Source organism: Dipodomys spectabilis, unplaced genomic scaffold, assembly GCF_019054845.1.
Source record: "Dipodomys spectabilis isolate Male_0828 unplaced genomic scaffold, ASM1905484v1 ptg000030l, whole genome shotgun sequence".
Taxonomy (NCBI): Eukaryota; Metazoa; Chordata; class Mammalia; order Rodentia; family Heteromyidae; genus Dipodomys; species Dipodomys spectabilis.
Genome location: NW_024870707.1, coordinates 9,248,169 through 9,268,322, shown reverse-complemented (window position 1 = coordinate 9,268,322; position 20,154 = coordinate 9,248,169). Strand labels below are relative to the sequence as shown.

Genomic DNA, 20,154 nt, shown 5'->3' with positions numbered 1-20,154 from the left:
CAGCAAGTCAAGTACTAAGGTGGTATGTGTATGTTGGGGGGGGGGGGGGGTTCCTGACATGAAACACAAGAAAGCCAATGTATTTTTGGCATTTTCTCTGAGTGTGACAGGAAGCCATTGGAACATTCTTTTTTTTTTTTTTTAGGGGGGGGAGGTCTGGTCATGGGGCCTGAACTCTGGGCCTGGGTGCTGTCCCTCAGCTCTTCAGCTCAAGGCTAGTGCTCTACCATTTGAGCCACAGCACCACTTCTGGATTTTTTCTTTTTGCTTATGTGGTGCTGAGGAATCGAACCCAGGGCCTCATGCATGCAAGGCAAGTGCTCTACCACTGAGCCACCTTCCCAGCCCTCGCTGGAATATTTATCCATGAGTGTCATACTAGCTTATACCAGCTGCCATATGGAGAACAGATCAAAGAGATGCAAAGAGGAAATGGAAAAACCAGTTCTCATATGGGAGAGACAACAGTATCTCCAAAGAGCTGCCATGGCCTCCACCAGAGGGGAGATTGGGAGAACTGGTCTGACTTCAGATACATTTTGAAGACAGATTCAAAGGACTTCTAAAGTAATTTTGCTTACATAAAGTTTTCCAACATACCTGTTCATACATCCTGAAAAGCAAGGTGTTGATGAGGACTATGTTAAAAAGCTTACTTGCTCTCTTGGGTAGGTTATGAAGGTGTGCTTATAGAAAGTAGTAAGTCAGTGCTCGCTTCGGCAGCACATATACTAAAATTGGAACGATACAGAGAAGATTAGCATGGCCCCTGCGCAAGGATGAAACGCAAATTCGTGAAGCGTTCCATATTTAAAAAAAAAAAAAATAGAAAGTAGTAAGTCAGTTGATTTGAAAAAAAATACAAATACTGCTTTGAAATTGAAAAAAACAAAAACCAAAGAATTAAAAACAAACAAACAATTAAAACCAAGCACTGGTGGCTCATGCAATCCTAGCTACTCAAGAGGCTGAGATCTAAGTATCAAAGTTTGAAGCCAGCCTGGGCTTCAACATCTGTGACTCTTATCTCCAATAAACTACTCAGAAAAAGCCAGAAGTGGTGCTGTGGCTCAAGTGGTAGAGTGCTAGCCTTGAACATAAAGAGGCTCAGGAACAGTGCCCAAGCCCTAAGTTCAAGCCCCAGAACCAATAATCAAAATTAAAAATTTAAGTATCACAATAGGCCTTCTGCTGATAATTTACCTTCTCACAATGTAAAATCAAAATACAAACCCAATACATTATTCCAATTTTCCCTGAGGTTGCGATATGATAACCTAGTTAAGTGATTTAGGTAATTCTCATACCCAGTAAAGACTTCAATGATGCTATCATTATCGTGGGACTATGATGCTATCATTATCATGGGACAGGGACTATAGCTAAACTTACTATAGCATGTACACTCTTTCAAAACATCTATAATATATCCTATGATCTAAAACAACTCCAGAATTAGTATTCACTATTATAAGTGAACAGAAAAAATATAAATCAGTTCTCTGGTAACTTCTGAATGAGTTGATTAGATAAGAAAATTTCAACTTGACAATTTATCTAAAAAGTTAGCTCTTCAGCTCAAGGCTAGCACCCTACCACTTGAGCCAAAATGTCACTTCTGGTTTTTTGGTGGTTAACTGGAGATAACAGTCTCACAGATTTTCTAGCCAGGGCTGGATTTGCAACTGATCGTCAGATCTCAGTCTCCTGAGTAGCTAGGATTACAGGCTTGAGCTACCAGCACCCAGCTAAGTCTGTGAGATTCTTAACTCCAATTAACTACCAAAAAGCCAAAAATGTTGCTGTGGCTCAAAGTGGTAGAGGAGTGGTAAAGCTCTAGCCTTTAGCACAAAAGCTCTAGGGACAGTGCCCAGGCCCTGAGTTAAGCCCTAGGATGGGCACTAAAAACAAACAAAAACATCCAATAAAGCTGAATACAGAACATAAGCTAAGTACACACATTGACATGCATATTTAATAACATTACAAAACTTAATTTGGAGCCATTTAAGTTCTTCTTGGAAAACAGTAAGTAAATTCTAGAAATATAAGCTAATCTAAAAAGAAGAGAATGCAACAGACCCTTTCATTACCAAATTTCATTTTTTGTATGTGCATGACAGTACTGGGGCTGAATACAGGGCCTCATGTTCTTGCTTAGCTTTTTGCTCAAAACTGGCACTATAAACAAGCTACACTTCCACTAATAGCTTTTTTACTAGTTAATTGGAGATTAGAATTTCAAAGATTTGTCTGCTCTGGCTGATTTCTAACCATGATCCTCACAACCTCCTGAGGTTCTGAACCATAAGTGCTGAACCAAAACTTCATTTTATAAGTGCTTTAAACATGCGCAGGTATAAACACAGGAGACTCCTACAGCAGAATTTAATAAAAAGCAGTATTGGCCAGGTACAATGGCTCAGGCCGGCAATCTTAACTTTATTTGGAAGGCGGGATGGAGGACAAGTGATTTGAAGATAGCACTGGTATAAAAGCGAGACTTCATTTCAACAAATGGCTGGGCACAGTAGCACCTACTAGTTATTTCCGTAATGCTGGGAAGACACAAGTAGGAGAATCCTACCTCAAAGAAACCAATGGCTGGGCGCTAGTGGCTCATGTCTATAATCCTAGCTACTCCGGAGGCTGAGACCTGAGAATCGAGGTTCAAAGCCAGCCGAGGCAGGAAAGTCCATGAGACTTTAATCTCCAATAACCACCAGAAAACTGGAAGTGGAGTCGTGGCTCAAGTGGTAGAGTGCTAGCCTTGAGCTGAAGAGCTGAGGGACAGAGCCCAGGCCCAGAGTTCAAGCCCCACGACCCACCAAAAAAAAATGGGCTGGGAATATAGCTTAGTGGTAGAGCTTGCCTAGTATGAATGAAGCCCTGGGTTCGATTCCTCAGTACCACATAAACGGAAAAAGCCAGAATGGTACTGTGGTACTGTGGCTCAAGTGGTAGAGTGCCAGCCTTGAGCACAGAGAGGCTCAGGGACAGAGCCCAGGGCCTGAGTTCAAATCCCAGGCCTGTTGGGAGCTGGTGGCCTATAATCCTAGCTACTTAGGAGGTGAGATTTGAGGATTGCAGTTGAAAGCCAGCCCAGGTAAGAAAGTCTTATCTCTAATTAACCAGAAGTGGCGCTGTGGCTCAAGTGGCAGAGCTGGCTCACCTTGAGCTGAAGAGCTCATGGACGGCACCCAGGCTGAGTTCAAGCCCCATAACTTAAAAAAAAAAAAAAAAAAAGAATTTTCTTGGGCCAGGCTCAGTGGTTCATGCCTGCAGTCTCAGATTCTAGGGCGGTAGAGATAGAAGGATTACATGTTCCAGGGCTGGGAAGGTGGCTCAGTGGTAGAGCGCATGCCTTGCATGACTGAGGCCCTGGGTTCGATTCCTCAGCACCACATAAGCAAAAAAGAAAAAAGCCGGAAGTGGAACTGTGGCTCAAGTGGTAGAGCGCTAGCCTTGAGCTGAAGAGCTGAGGGACAGTGCCCAGGCCCAGAGTTCAGGTCCCATGACCGCCCCCCCCCCCCCCAAAAAAGAAGGATTACATGTTCCAGGCTAAAACCTGGGCAAAAGCTAGCAGTCTTAGCTATTTGGGAGGCAGAGGGAGGAAGATCATGGTCTGAGGCTAGCATAGGCAAAAACAAGACACCCCATCTGAAAAGCAAACCAAAAAGCAAAAGAATTTGAGCCATGGCTCAAGTAATAGGGCACTTACCCAGCAATTGGGAAGTACTGAGTTAAATATATAGTATCACCAAAAATTATTTTCTTGTGAAGAAGACTGTGCTTTCTAGCTTGTAATTCAACTGTTATGTAGTTCTAGCTTGTAATTCAACTGTTATGTAGTGTCTATGTGAAAACAGCTTTTAACTTGCAAATATTATTAATTAGGTATTGTTATTTAATAAGTCAGGACTTAAGGATACAAGGACAATGTCTATATTGTATCTGTATCTTATTCCTTCATACTACTAGTACTACTATTTTCTATGGAAAAAAGATTTTCAAGTATGTTTAATAATTTGTATACAAACAATTATCACCATTTTAATATTTTCTTAGAAAATGAAGGCTCAGAATTTGTACAAGGTCATTCAATTATTAAGAGACAAGGCTAGGATTGAAATCTAGGTGATATCATGTATCACCATATCATAGTACCCCTGAGAATCTGACATGTGTAAAGCACAATGTCAATGCTGAGCAGGTGGTCAGATTCCTTTTAGTTTTGGTCTCTAAGCATACATACTATGTGCTAGCATGTACTAGTACCTAAAACACTGGACCAGAGAGGGCCATCATTCATTTCCTATCTATACACTGAAACTAACATGCTAAAATTAATTTTTGGATAGGTCAATTAAGATAAATTGTCAGATGCCCATAGCTCATGTTTGTAATTCTGGCTCCTCAGGAAGCTGAGATCTGAGAATCTTGGTTCAAAGTCAACTCTAGCAGTACAGTCCATGAGACTCTCATCTCCAATTTAACCACCAAAAAGCTGGAAGTAGAGCTGTGGTTCAAATGGTAGAGTGCCAGTCCTGAGAGAAAACGCTAAGGGACAGTGCCTAGGACTCTACTTCAAGCCCCAATACTGGTACACACACACAAAAAATTGTTTTTTGGGGGCTGGGAATGTGGCTTAGTGGTAGAGTGCTTGCCTAGTATACATGAAGTCCTGGGTTTGATTCCTCAGCACCATGTAAGAAAAAAGAAAAAAGCCGGAAGTGGCGCTGTGGCTCAAGTGGTAGAGCGCTAGCCTTGAGCTGAAGAGCTGAGGGACAGTGCCTAGGCCCAGAGTTCAGGCCTCACGACCGGACCAAAAAAAAAAAAAAAAGAACTGTTTTCTGCAGGATGTCAAGTGATCACTTACTTTTTAGTACAAGAATATGAAACATGGGGGAGGGGGGGGGACTGGGAAGGTGGCTCAGTGGTAGAGCGCTTGCCTTGCATGCCTGAGGCCCTGGGTTCAATTCCTCAGCACCACATAAGAAAAAAGCCAGAAGTGGCGCTGCGGCTCAAGTGGTAGAGCGCTAGCCCTGAGCTGAAGAGCTGAGGGACAGTGCCCAGGCCCAGAGTTCAGGCCCCACGACCGGACCCCCCAAAAAAAAGAAAAAAAAAAAAGAATATGAAACATGGGAACCCTGCTTACCACATGTACTTTATCAGACACTGTTCTAAGAGCTACTGGTGTGGCTCGGGTAGAGAGCTTATCTAGAATATCTGAATCTCTGAGTTTGATCTCCAGCATCACACAAACAAACAAACAAACAAAAACAAACAAACAAGAAAACAAGTGCCAACTGTAACCAAATGTTTACAGCTGATGTAAGAAATGCAAAATTGAGAGGAAATTTTTACTAAGATTAGTAAAATAATTGAGATATTCAACAGTATTAGGAAAGCGTAATGCAAACCTTTATGCTTAGAATACCATTTCAAGATATAAATTTCACTACTTTTAGCAAAATTCTTCCTTTCAGCATCCTTACCAGTTTTTAAACCATAATGAGGGGTGTCACGATTAAGAAAGGGGCTGGGAAGGTGGCTCAGTGGTAGAGCGCTTGCCTTGCATGCATGAGGCCTTGGATTTGATGCCCCAGCACCACATAAGCAAAAAGAAAAAAACCAGTGAAGTGGCGCTGTGGCTCAAGTGGTAGAGTGCTAGCCCTGAGCTGAAGAGCTGAGGGACAGCACCCAGGCCCAGAGTTCAGGCCCCACGACCGGACCCAAAAAAAAAAAAAGAAATATGAACAGAAATATTGTATTTGTTATAGCATTAAATTTCTATTGCCAATTTAAGGTCTACTTGGTAATGAGATGTGATGACCAAAATGCTCTGATTTCACTTGTCCATTGAGAGCCAATTCCTTTTTTTTTTTTTTTTTTTTTTTGGGGGGGGTCTGGTTGTGGGGCCTGAACTCTGGGCCTGGGCGCTATCCCTCAGCTCTTTGGCTCAAGGCTAGCGCTCTAACACTTGAGCCACAGCACCACTTCTGGCTTTTTTCTTTTTGCTTACGTGGTGCTGAGGAATCGAACCCAGGGCCTATGCATGCAAGGCAAGCACTCTACCACTGAGCCACCTTCCCAGCCCATACAGAGCCAATTCTTTCATAACAGTGCATTAAAGGAATAAACAAGTTGATTTTTCTCTGGGTGTGGTAGCAAATACCTGTACCATTCAAGGCTAAAGAAGGGTCTGAGAATTTAATAACACTTGGGCTAAATACTGAGATTGTCTCAAAAAACCAAGACAATATAAGTAAAATGTTAAAAACTGTCAAATGATTTCACCATTTGGCAAGGACTATATCTTAAATGGCTGCTTACTAACTAGAAAGACTCCTCAATATTTAACATCTATCATAGATAGAGCACAAAAGACCAATTCCTAAAACTTAGGTCTGAATCAAAATTGAAAAACAAAAATAAGCAAAAGGAGCTGGGCACAGGTGGTTCATGCATATGATCCTACCTAGCTACTCAGGAGGCTGAGATCTGAGGATTGTGGTTCGAAGCCAGCCCTGGCAGAAAAGTCCCTCTTATCTCCAATTAACCACTCAAGAACAAGAAAGTGGTGCTGTGGCTCAAAGTGGCAGAGTGCTGGCCTTAAGCAAAAGAAAGCAGGGACAGTGCCAAGGCCCTGAGTTCAAGCCTGACTACCAACCTCCCCCTCCCCCCAAAAAGAGCAAAAGGGACACATAAAAAGGCTAAAAAGACAGTAAACTATTAAAGCCAAGTTATTATGTTATAGAGATGCTGCTGTTCAGTTGGATTTTAGTCCAGAATATAAAAATCTGGAGGAGAAATGCTGGTGATTTAAAGGGAGTGAAGGTTCTAAATCTGCTGCCTCATTCCTTCATCTGCAGAAGCTTCCTCTAATACTATGTCTACACAAATGGCCATGACCACCCTGGAAAATCCAATAGAGTACTGAAGCTCTTAGACAGGTGGCAATCCATTGTTTGGAAAAAATGAAAAGCAAAAATGTAGAGAATATATTGAAGGGTAGGATCAGGAATATTGTTCTTTACAATGATCAACCCAAGATTCTGCCAAAGGAGGCAATGAAATATTTTTAAACCTCTAAAAATCCCTCCTTTGACAAATCCCTTTTTTTTTTCCTTCAAAGGCTCAGTTCCTTTAAGAACCACCACCTGCCAGGGGTGCATACTTTTCCTCCAGAAGGCATCTGCACTGCAGCTCTGCACAAGGAGCTTGCCAGTCAGCTCCCACCAGCAGGCAGACGCATATACAATAGAAACTAAAGGAGGCCCAAGCTTCCCCCCTAGCTTTTCAGAAATCGAAGGGGCTCAACCAGCCTTTGGCTTTGTCTGAATTTTTCTCCCCTCTCCCCCTCCCACCCCGCTTCTGCAGTAAACACCCTCTTTTGTTATATATCAATACCAGCACATAGAAAATATGAAATCAAAACATGTGGATGGCTTGGCATGATTCTCTTTATTATCTTCTAGAATATAAGCAATGCGTGTCCCCAGCCCCCACGCTGCGCCAAGGAAGAGCCGGCTGTGGTGCAGATACAGCCAAGGATCCATCTTGGACCATCAGCAGCTCCCTCCTAAACCTTCCTGAGCTATTCTCATCACGCCTCCTCTACCTCAAAACCTTACCGCTCCCCCCTCCCTCGCAAAAAAAAACACCCAAAACCCAAGCCGAGTCTAGCCGAAAATAGTAAAGAAATAGGCTTCCATTAAACTTCCTCATCCTCCCCACAGGCAAACAAAAAACCATTTTTTTTTTTGAGGATCATCAGGCCTGTCTAGTTATGTCAATACCTGTTTGCAAACCCGCAATGCAACCCTTTCACCACCAATCCCCCCAAAATCGTAACGAGTCATTTTTTTCTCTCTCCCCCACCACGACCCACCTGTCACAATCCTCTCAACCTCGCTAATCCTCCACTACTAAATCACCCCCCCTCCACCCAGGGCTCCCGAGCCTCCCCCGAACACGATCCCGTCTCCAGGCGTCGAGCAAATTCTCCATTTCACCCGGCTCTCCCCCCGAGCGGCTGTTCCCCCACCTGCCGGGGCTCGGCGTCAACGCCCACTCTCTCCATTACCTCCCCGCCCCCAACCTGTTTTGTTAACACCCCGTTATTTCCTCACCGCCTGCAAGACCTTGCGCTTCCCCACCCCCATTTTTTCCCTAACGTCGGTTTCCCGCTCCCCCCCGCCCCCGCCCCGGGGCTGAAGCCACCCGGCCGGCCGGGGGAATTCGCTGCCCCCCCCCGGCCCGCCCAGACCCCGGGCCCACCGACCCGCTCACCCTCCCACCGCGGTGAAAGGGGGAGGGGATCCCCACGCGCCTCACCCGCACAGAAGGAGCCGCAGCTCTTGGTCCCTAGGGTGGGGCAGGTTCCCGAGCTCCCGCTGCCGCCGCCGGGCGCGGACGGCTCGGCCCCGGAGGACGACGAGGAGACTGACGGGGATTGAGTGGCCGCCGACGAGTCCGCCATGGCTGCTCGAGCAAAAGCGGGAGAAGGGTGAAGAGAGATGTGGGGCGGGAGAGAGGGAGGGAAGATAGAACAATCGGGTCGCTGGCTTTCCGTAGCACCTTCAAGTGCCTACTCCGAGGACAGACTCCCGCAGACTGACTGACTGAGCTGAGCACGGCGACTGGGACGGAGCATGAGTGCGCATGCGCACAAGGAGCCTTCGGGCGCGCGGCAGGGGCGGGCGGCGGCCGCGGGGGCGCGCAATAACGCACTGCGCAGACGCAAGAACTGTCCCTGCGCTTCTGTGGGGAGGGAGGGGCAAGGCCAGTCTCTGGCGGCCCGGGTGGGGCGCGCCCCAGGGGGGTGGGGGGGGGGAGGAAACCTGACGTAAGGGGCGTGGCTACGCGCCAAAAAACCGCGCACCACTGCAGCCGAAAGCCAGGCGCTGCGGGTAGAATTCTCTTCATAGATCGCGATGTGAATGTTTTCTTGTTGGCATAATTCGTATTTTAACAATGGAAGTTTCTTTGTGCTTCCATTAGCTGGAAACGCTCTTTACTTTTGTCGGATGCGTGTGCCCCCTTGCCTGTAAAAGTGAAAACCCCGTTGGAGACTAGGCCCCAGGTGCGTTCAGAACTGATCTGGATGTGTCGTAATATCGGCTCACCGCGAGGCAGAGGTGGCACCAGCCCGAGTTTGGGAGGTGGAGAATGATGTTATACAGAATGAAAAGCTATTACTCATTCCGAGCACACCGCAATGCAGTCACACAGTGGCCTCACATTTTTATCTCGCTACTGTTCCCAAAGAAGGGGTCCACCTTGGGTGGTCAGGTTAGCTTTTCCTTCCAATAAGCTCTGAGATAGAGAAGACTTACCTCGAAGGGAGGGGAAAAATGCTGAGTTAATAAGGAAAGAAAAGCCTGGAGGTAAGAATATCCTGGTTATTATTCTTGGGGTGATGAAATATTAAAAAAACTTTCAGAACAAGGCACAAATACACATTATTGAATTTTATTCATTAGCAGGAAATGTATTTAAAACTAAATTTAGCTCATATTGAGTTGTTTTGTTTGTTTTTTTCTTTTGAGTTAGCTTGCCAAAGTCAGAGCCTCCCTGCAACCGGTTAAAATATCTGAAAGGTGCATAATCCTGTTATTGTTTATTTTTAAGGGGATGTGTTTTAGAAATAATAAAAATCAAGGCTTTTGGCTTTGTTATTGTTAATACAGCAATGGATGACTCAAAGTGCAGTTGTGGTTTCAGCAAATCCTACAAAGATGCAGCCTCAGGATGGGGGAGGTAGTCAGCCAGGCTGCTGCAGAGAGGAAAAGTGATCTGATCAGTGGAAATCTTCTACAACTACATCTGCCCTTGACAGTTTTTAAGGTCAAGTGAAGCCCAAACAACATCCTGGCATTGCATTGCTCTCCAAAAGGCACTGGATATTTCCCAAAATAACTCCATGGCAAATATCTTATCTTGGCACTTAAAGCATGAGTAGATAATGCAGCAAACTGTCCCTTAGATGGCAAAAGAAAATATAAGCCAGTATTATAACCAAGTCAATTATCTCTGTGTTCTGATGTGAGTTTGCTTTTTTAAAAAAAATCTGTTATTAAGTGCTGGATCAGGAAATAAGTAATGCTGGTACTTAAAACTAACAGCCCTTTTTAAAAACTGAAGACCCCTTGATTAAGCACCAGTGGCTTAGGACTGTCATCCTAGCTATTGAGAAGACTGAGATCAAGGATTGTGCTTTGAAGCCAATCCAGGCAGAGAAGTCTGTGAAACTTTTATCTCCAATTAGCCACACAGAAGCCAGAAGTGGAGCTGTAGCTTAAGTGGTAGAGCACTATCCTTGAACACAAAAGCTCAGGGATAGCACCTGGGCCATGAATTCAAGCCCCGTTACCAACACACACACACACACAGAAAATCTGTAGACCCCACTGGAAAGAAAGCCCATTTCTGTGACACCCAGAAACAGAAAAGCCAAAAAATCAAGAGGCATTGTTGGTCCTGGCGATCCCTTCAGACCAAAATACATACATGTCACATGTGTCTATTTCTAATGTATGTCATTTGCTTTTATTTATATATTTAAATTATATGTGTGTGTATACACACATCTCTAGCCTTTGTACTAGATCTAATTCTTGAAGCTGTTTATCTTCATGCTTCCCTTACTAGCTGTATCTGTCAGCTTCCCTGAGATTAATTTTTCCTTGGGAATGTTTGTGTGTGTATACATATGACTTGTTTGGTAATTGTTTCTTGGTCACTAGTTGTGTGTATGACACTATTCTGGGAACTTTGGAGGAACCCCAATTATACTATAATGTTTATTCTATCTTCAATGAGCTTACAAACTAGCTTGGGTATAACCACAGGGGGGGAAAAACAAGTTAAGTATGGGGAGGTTTTAAGAAGAAGCTCTGAGTAGAATAGAAATGAGGGATAAGGTTGTTAAAGGTAAAGAAGCATGATGGTTTTAAGCAAATGAGGGGGTTGCTTTGTGTATATGCATGCCTGCGTGTGCACCAGTATTGGGGCTTGAACTCAGTGCTTGGACCCTATCCTTTAAAATTTTCATTCAAGGCTGAAATTCTAACATTTGAGCTATAGCTTTACTTTTGACTTTTGGCTGGATAATTGGAGGTAAGTCTCATGTACCTTACTGCCTATGCTGGTCTGTAACCAGGATCCTCAGATCTCAGCCTCCAGAGTAGCTAGGATTATAGGCATAAAACACCAGCTTCTAGGTTGTAGACTCTTCTCTCTCCCCCTCAGGCTGGCCTGTAACTAAGATCCTCCCAATTTCAGTCTCCTACGTAGCTGGGATGACAAAGAAATACCATCATACTCACCTATTGGTTGAACTTTTTGCCTGGGCTGGCCAAAAACCATGATTCTCCCAATTTCACTCTCCTAAGTAGCTAAGATTATGAGTGTGCCCCAATATCCTGGGGTATACTATATTTTCCTTGTCTGCTCATTAATTGATGGACTTCTTGGTTAAATCCTTCCTTACCTTAGCTCTTGTGAACAAAAGTGAAAGAGACATGGGAAGCCAGATAGAATAGTTCACACCTGCAACCTCAGCACCTGGGAGGCTGAGGCAGGAGGATCTTGAGTGTGACACTAGCCTGGGCTGAATAGAAAGTTTGAAGCCAGGGGCTGGGAAGGTGGCTCAGTGGTAGAATGTTGCCTTGCATGCATGAGGCCCTGGGTTCGATTCCTCAGCACCACATAAGCAAAAAGAAAAAAGCCGGAAGTGGCGCTGTGGCTCAAGTGGTAGAGCGCTAGCCTTGAGCTGAAGAGCTGAGGGACAGCACCCAGGCCCAGAGTTCACACCCCAAGACCAGACCAAAAAATAATAAAATAATAATAATAACAACAAGCACAAACCATAGAAATGCAGCTGTCTTAGATTTTGCATCCTTTCGATATATAGCCAATAGTAAGATAGCTAGATCATAATACAGTTCTGTTTTCAGTTTTTGTTGTTGTTGTTATTGTTTAGGTAGGTTATGGGGCTTGAACTCTGGGCCTGTCCCTCAGCTCTTCAGTTCAAGGCAAGTGTTCTACCACTTGAGTCACAGCACCACTTCCAGTTTTCTGGTGGTTTATTGAAGATAAGAGTCTCACGGTCAGTCGCCAGTGGCTCACACCTGTAATCCTAGCTACTCAGGAGACTGAGATCTGAGAATCGCGGTTCAAAGCCAGCCCGGGCAGGAAAGTCCATGAGACCCTTATCTCCAATAAACTACCAGAAAGCCATAAGTAGCACTGTAGCTCAAGTGGTAGAGTACTCGCCTTGAGCTAAAGAGCTGAGGGACAGCGTTCAGGCCCGGAGTTCAAGACCCACAACCAACAACAACAACAAAAAAAGAGTCTCACTGACTTCCTGACCAGGCTGGCTTTGAACGGTGATCCTCAGATCTCAGCCTCCTGAGTAGTTGGATTACAGGTGTGAGCCACAGGTGCCAGGCAGTTTTTTTTTTTAAGGAATTTCCATATTTTCCATAATGGCTGTACGGATTTGCATTCCTTTTTTTTTTTTTTCTGTCAGTCCTGAGGCTTGAACTCAGAACCTGAGCCCTATCCCTGAGCTGCAGCTTCTTCTTTTTTTTTTTTTTTGTTGGTCCTGGGGCTTGAATTCTGGGCTTGGGCGCTGTCCTTGTGCTCTTCAGCTCAAGGCGAGCACTCTACCGCTTTGGGCTATAGTGCCACTTCCGGTTTTCTGGTGGTTAATTAGAGATAAGAGTCTCTTGGACTTTTCTGCTGGGGCTGGCTTTGAACCGTGATCCTCAGATCTCAGCCTCCTGGGTAGCTAGGATTACAGGTGTGAGCCACCAACGCCCTGCCCCTGAGCTTCTTTTGCTCAAGGCTAACACTCTACTACTTGAGCCACAGCACCACTTCTGGCTTTTTTTCTGTTTATATGATACTGAGAAATTGAACCAAGGGCTTCATGCAGGCTAGGCAAGCACTCTACCACTAAGCAACATTCCCAGCCCTCATTGTGGTTTTGATTTATATTTTCCTGATATTTGGTGATTACGTATTCCTTCTTTTCTTGTAGTAATCTCATTTAGGTCTTTGATCTATTCTGCATTGATTTCCATGTATGATGAGCAGAAGTGATCTAGTTTCGTTCTTCTTCCTATGTATATGTATATCCTCACCATTTGTTGAAGAGACTGCCTTTCCCCTATGTGTGCTCACCTGACATCTTTTTCTTTTCATTTTTTTGTAAATTTTTTATTGTGAAAATACCATACAGAGGGGTTACAATTATATGGGCAAGGTAATGAGTACATTTTCTTTTTTTGGGGGGGTCCGGTCGTGGGGCCTGAACTCTGGGCCTGGGTGCTGTCCCTCAGCTCTTCAGCTCAGGGCTAGTGCTGTACCGCTTAAGCCACAACACCACTTCCGGCTTTTTTCTTTTTTGCTTATGTGGTGCTGAGGAATCGAACCCAGGGCCTCATGCATGCAAGGCAAGCGCTCTACCACTGAGCCACCTTCCCAGCCCCATTTTTTTTTTATTATTATTAAGTAGCTGTACAAAGGAAGAGTTGTAATCCCATTAGTCAGGTTATGAGTACAATTTTTCTTGGTCAATGTCACTCCTTCCTTTAGGTTCTCCTTCATTTCCCCCCTCCTAGCCCTACCCTTAAGTTCCATAGTTCATTTTTGCATAATGGAAATTGAATATGACTGAAATTGTTCACCCTTTCTCCCTCCATTTCTGTGCCTCCCTTTGCCCACACCCTCAAAATGTATTTCTGTTTCCTGTTATTCATTTTGATAAACAGCACTCTAGTTGTTCTGAGATGTTTTGCCTTTGGACTTGTTCCCGAAGTATACTGTCCTTTAATCAGTTTGTTTGTATGTAAATGCATTGTGCCCTGTTTATGTTATCATACATAGTTGTATTTTAGATCTAGCGTCTGCATATAAGAAAACATGCTCTGTTTGTCTCTTTGATCTTCGCTTACCTCATTTTGCATGATTTGTTCTAGGTCCATCCATTTCCCTGCAAATGACATAATATTCTAATGGATGAGCAAAATTCCATTGTGTATATGTACCGTACTTGTTGTATAGCATCTGGGCTGTTTCCATAATTTGGCAATTGTGAATAGTGCAGCAGTGAACATGGATGTGCAAATGTCTTTACCATGTCCTGACTTGCAATGGTCTAAGTAAATGCCCAAGTATGGTATAGCTGGACCATAGGAAAGTTCTGTGTTTAGTTTTTTGAGGAATCTTCAAACCATCTTCCAGAGTGGTTGTACTAGTTTACATTTCCATCACCAGTTTAATAGGGCTCCTTTCCCCCCACATCCCTGCCTGCATTTGTATTATTTGAATTATCAATACTAGACCATCTTACTGGGGCATGAGGGAATCATGATATTGTTTTGATTTACATTTCTTTTATGGCCAGGGATGTTGAGCATTTGTTACTTCTTCTGAGAAGTCTCCATTTAACTTCTTTGCCCATTTGTTAATTGTGTTATTAATTTTGGGGGAGATTAGTTTCTTGAGCTCCTTTACATGACATCTGTGTGTGTGTGTGCGTGAGCGGTACTGGAGCTCGAAATTCAGGGCCTCAAGCTCAAGCTTCTACTTGGCTTTTTGAACAAGCACACTTGAATCATACTTCCATTTCTGGTTTTTTGCTGGTTAACTGGAGATAAAGAGACGCTCATATTTATTTTCTCTCTTTCTTTCTTTCGTCAGTTGTGGGGTCTGAACTCTGTACCTGGGTGCTGTCCCTCAGCTCTTCAGCTCAAGACTAGTGTTCTACCACTTGAGCCACAGTGCCACTTCCAGCTTTTTCTGCTTATGTGGTACTAAGAAATGGAACCCAGGGCCTCATGCATGCAAGGCAAGCACTCTACCACTAAGCCAACTTCCCAGCCTTCATATTTATTTTCTTAGGCTTTTTTTTTGTTGTTGTTGGTCTTGGGCTTGAACTCTGGGCCTGAGCTGTCCCTCAGCACTTCAGCTCAAGGCTAGTGTTCTACCACTTGAGCTACAGCACCACTTCCGGTTTTCTGGCGGTTTATTGGATATAAGAGTTTCACGGACTTTCCTGCCCGGTGGCTTTGAACTGCGATCTTCAGATCTCAGCCTCCTGAGTAGCTGGAATTACAGGCTTGAGCCACCAGCACCCGGCGTCTTAGGCTGGTCTTAGACCATGATCCTCAGATCTGAGCTTCTTGAGTAGTTAGGATTGTACATAGGAGCCACCAGTGCCCAGCTTCACATGGACTTTTTTTTTTTTTTTTTTTTGGGGGGGGTCTGGTCGTGGGGCCTGAACTCTGGGCCTGGTCACTGTCCCTCAGCTCTTCAGCTCAAGGCTAGGGCTCTACCACTTGAGCCACAGCACCACTTCCGGCTTTTTTCTTTTTGCTTATGTGGTGCTGAGGAATGGAACCCAGGGCCTCTGGCATGCAAGGCAAGCGCTCTACCACTGAGCCACCTTCCCAGCCCCTTCACATGGACTTTTGTTCTTTTTGTTGTTGTTGTTGTTCTAAGACTAGAACTCAAACTCAAACTCAGTTCCTGACACTTTGCTCATTGGCTGCCACTCTACCAACTGAGCTACACCTTCAATCCTTCACTAGAGATTTTTTTTTTTAATTTAATTTTATTTTATTTGAGAACATACTGTACAGAGGGGTTACAATTACATGGGCAGGATAATGCATACATTTCTTACCAAGCATTGCAGCCTCCTCCTTTGTTTACCCTTCACCTCCCTTCCCAGCATCCCCCCTCCCCCCCACCCAATCCTTCCCCCCTTCCCCCCCCCACACCGACGTTGTAAAGCTCGTTTTTGACATGACATTTTGTACTTCTCATTGTTGCAACAGGTCCACCTGAATCCTTAAACGACTTGTTTGTCCCCATCTCCTCCACAAGTTATACTGACATCAAATATAGTGAAAGCGGGGGTTACACTGTGGGGGAGGGACATACAAAGCAACAAAGAAATAATCTTATAAATGCGTTAGAAACACATGCATGAAAGAAAAAAAAAACATTAAAATACATATTTAAGGGTTCGTTTTCCTATTCACTAGAGATTTTGAAGGTGCTCACTGGAGCTTATTTCTCAGGAGTTTAACTTTTACTGCTGAGATATTATACCAGGCCTTTCCTTCCTATGTCTTGTCTTTTTTTTTTTGCCCATCCTGGGGCTTGAACTCAGGGTCTGGGCTCTGTCCCTGAGCCATTTTGTGCTCAAGACTAATGCTCTACCACCTGAACCACAGCTCCACTTCCAGCTTTTTCTGAGTAGTTTACTGGAGATAAGACTTTCACAGACTTTTTCTGCCTGCACTGGCTTCAAATTCTGATTCTCAGATCTCAGCCTTCTGAGTAGCTAAGCTGGCAGGCGTGAGCCAACAGCACCCAGTTTATCTTGTCTTTTTTGGGACTAGGATTTCGACAGGTATTTTCTCATCTCAACGTTTTTATTTTAGGGATTGAACCCAGTGTTTTTCCTTGTCATAATAAGCACATGTTCTACTGCTGAGCTATGCCCCTACTCCTTCTTCATTTTAGAAAACAAGGACATATATTGAAAAATTAAATTAGTTGAGAGTACAGTTGAGAATATAGTATAGCGGTTGACTGTTTCCCATGTTTGAAGCCCTGGTTTCAATCTCAAATACCAGAGCACTGGTGGCTCATGCCTGTAATCTTAGCTACTCAGGAGGTAGAGATCTGAGAACAGAGATCTGAGAAAGCCAGCCCTGGCTGGGCACCAGTGGCTTAAATCTATAATCCTAGCTACTCAGGAGGCTGAGATCTGAGGATCACAGTTCAAAGCTAGACCGGGCAGGAAAGTCCATGAAGACTCTGATCTCCAATAAACCACTAAAAAACCAGAAGTGGCGCTGTGGCTCAAGTGGTAGAGCACTCGCCTTGAGCTGAAGAGCACAGGGAGAGTGCCCAGGCCCAGAATTCAAGCCCAGGACTGACCAAAAAAAAAAAACAAACAAACATACCAGCCCTGGCAGCTGACTTTGAGAAGAGTCCATGAGATAAGAGTCTATGGCAAGGGATGGGGGGGAAGGATGGGAAGGGATGGGAAGGGGAAACAAAGGAGGAGGCTACAATGCTTGATAAGAAATGTACTCATTATCTTGCCCATATAATTGTAACCCCTCTGTACAGTATTTTCACAATAAAAAAAAAAAAGTCTATGGCAGGGCTGGGAAGTTGGCTCAGTGGTAGAGCACTTGCCTTGTATGCATGAGGCCCTGGGTTCGATTCCTCAGTACCACATAAGCAGGAAAACAAAAGCCGGAAGTGCCGCTGTGGCTCAAGTGGTAGAGCGTTAGCCTTGAGCTGAAGAGCTGAGGGACAGCGCCCAGGCCCAGAGTTCAGGCCCCACAACTGGACCAAAAAAAAAAAAAAAGAGTCAATGGCACTCATAGACTCTTATCTCCAATTAACAACTAGAAAACCAGAAGTAGCACTGAGGCTCAAAGTGATAGACTGCTAGCTTTGAGCAAAAGAGCCCGGGGACAGAGCCCAGACCCTGAGTTCAAGCCCCATGGTTGACAAAAATAAAAAATGAGAGGCTTGACATCATGGTGCAGACCTGTAAGCACAACACTCCAGAGACCTGATGCAGGACTGTGACTTCAAGACCAGCCTAGGCTATATAGTACAATCCTTCTAAAAAACAAAAGAATAGGGGCTGGGAATGTGGCTTAGTGGTAGAGTGCTTGCCTTGCATGCGTGAAGCCTTGGGTTCAATTCCTCAGCATTACATAAACAGAAAAAGCCAGAAGTGGCACTGTGGCTTAAGTGAGCAAAAAAAGCTCAGGGACAGTGCTTGCTTAGGCCCTGAGTTCAAGCCCCAGGATTGGCAAAAACAAAAACAAAAACACCCAAAAAATACATTTACATGTAATTTACATACATACAAACATATACATACAACATATAGATCTGGTGTCTAGCTCAATGTTAGAGTGCTTTTTTTTTTTTAGCATGCAGAAGGTCCTAATTTGATCCTTAGCACCAATATAAATAAATCAATAGTGTATATACACTGATGAGTCAATTAATGATAGGGATATGTTTTGAGAACTCTATCATTAGGCAATTTCATCATAGAATGTACTTTCATAAAACTCTACTGAACATTCCATGTGGCCTGTTGATGCAATCTATAAACACAGGATGCATAAAGAACTGCTGGTATAAGAGAGTGCACCTTTTTTTTTTTTTTTTTTTTTTGGTGCCCGTCCTTGGGCTTGAACTTATGGCCTGGGCCTTTCCCTTAGCTTTTTCACTCAAGGATAGTACTCTGTCACTTGAACCACAGGCTAGGGGTAAGACACAGGGCCTTATTCATGCTATGCACGTGCTCTAGTACACCCTAAACTGTAGGTAGATGTTTAAATGGTGTCCAGGGAGATAACTTCTGTTCTAAGTTGTTTTGTCCCAGTACAATCATGGGGAGTGATATTTACTTGTTATAAGACATTGAGTCTTTGGAAGGACAGGAATGTGTTTTATGCAGATTCATTATTGCCTAGCACAGTGCCTGGGACATAAATGTTCTGTTTTTGGAAAGCTTTGGAACCTGAGTCACAGTGGGCATCATTGTAGAAAATAATTTTGCTATTTGGTGCTTTATAAAATATGAAGTTTGACTATTTATGGCTTTGTTTTGCCACATGAACATGACGATAACTATTCAGCATTATCCACACATAAGTCATCAGTGCAATTTTGTGGGTATTTGTATTTTGTGAATGACGAAGCAGAGACTAATTAACTCATCCAAGCTTGTACAGCTAATGAGCATTAGAGTCAAAATTCATTTCCAGGTTAGTCTGACCCAAAGCCAATAGTTTTACCCATTCAAATGTGTCTATGTGTCACCTCTTAGTAGAACACAAGGACAGATCAATCCCTGGTCATGCCATGGAATCCAATTCAAAATGAGATGGCTGAAGGCAGCTATAATCAATTTAATCAATATTTAGCATTTTAAATGTCCTTTGTTGTGATGATTCTGGATACTTGAAAATAAGTAAAAACAGTAAAATATGTTTCTCATGTGGGAGGGGGTTGCTTTCTAAGCTGTGACTAATCCTAAAATCCATCTAAAAGGTAATATATTGTTTCAAATGCTACAAGCTTCTTCCAGGTATGAGGAAGGCTGATGCCCCTTGTGACATTGAGGATGTTCTGCCAAGACTGCTATAATGCCAGTATTTTCTCTTTACTTCCCAATGGGATGGATTTCAGTGCAGCTTTATTGGGAGTCCTTAACATAGAACAGAGAGGATTGTTCCATAGAAAAAGTTAGTTATTTGGGGTGGGAAAGTGGCTCAGTGGTAGAGTGCTTGCCTTGCATGCATGAGGCCCTGGGTTTGATTCCTCAGCACCACATAAGCAAAAAAACTAAAAAGCCGGAAGTGGTGCTGTGGCTCAAGTGGTAGACTGCTAGCCTTGAGCTGAAGAGCTGAGGGACAGAGCCCAGGCCCAGAGTTTGGGTGCCACGACCGGCCCCCCCCCAAAAAAAAGAAAAAGTAGTTAGATTTAACACTTCTTCATTTGTTTGTTTTTTGCTGGTCCTGGAGCTTGAATTCAGGGCCTAAGCACTGTCCTTGAGCCTCTCTGTGCTCAAGGCTAGTGCTCTACCACTTGAGTCACAGCATCACTTCTGGCCTTTTCTGTTTATGTGGTACTGAGGAATAGAACCCAGAGCTAGATGCATGCTAGACAATCACTGTGCTGCTAAGCCATATTACCAGCCCCCATACTTCTTCATCTATCAATTCAGAAGAAATTTTAGTCTCTACTATCTGTGGACACTAAGGCTATGGGTATATAGCTGTTTTATTCAAAACAGATAATAATTCTTTTCCATTTAGAATTTACATGTTAGTGGGGAGAGAGGAAACCTAAACTCTTAAGTCAGATGGTAAAACGTCTCATGGAGAAACCAGGTGCCAGTGGCTTACACCTGTAATCTTAGCTACTCAGAAGGTTGGGATCTGATGATTGCAGCTCAAAGCCAGCCCAGACAGGAAAGTTTGTGAGACTCTTGTAACTATCAAAAAAGCCAGAGGGGGCTGGGAAGGTGGCTCAGTGGTAGAGTGCTTGCCTCGCATGCATGAGGCCCTGGGTTCGATTCCTCAG

General features: G+C 44.0%; 1 protein-coding gene and 1 non-coding gene across 2 annotated transcripts in view; one reads left to right on the top strand and one right to left on the bottom strand.

Moving 5' to 3' along the window:
• The window catches only part of Rtn3 (reticulon 3), a 52,757-nt gene extending 44,080 nt beyond the window's left edge, over positions 1-8,677 (bottom strand). Inside the window, exon 1 of the mRNA XM_042676119.1 lies at positions 8,341-8,677. Within this exon, the coding sequence (XP_042532053.1) occupies positions 8,341-8,485 (145 nt within the window). The 5' untranslated portion in view covers positions 8,486-8,677. The remainder of the gene's footprint in view (positions 1-8,340) is intronic.
• LOC122105404 lies at positions 708-814 on the top strand. The gene has a single exon (XR_006147033.1). It is a non-coding gene; the product is annotated as a U6 spliceosomal RNA (small nuclear RNA).
• Positions 8,678-20,154: the final 11,477 nt, after the last annotated feature.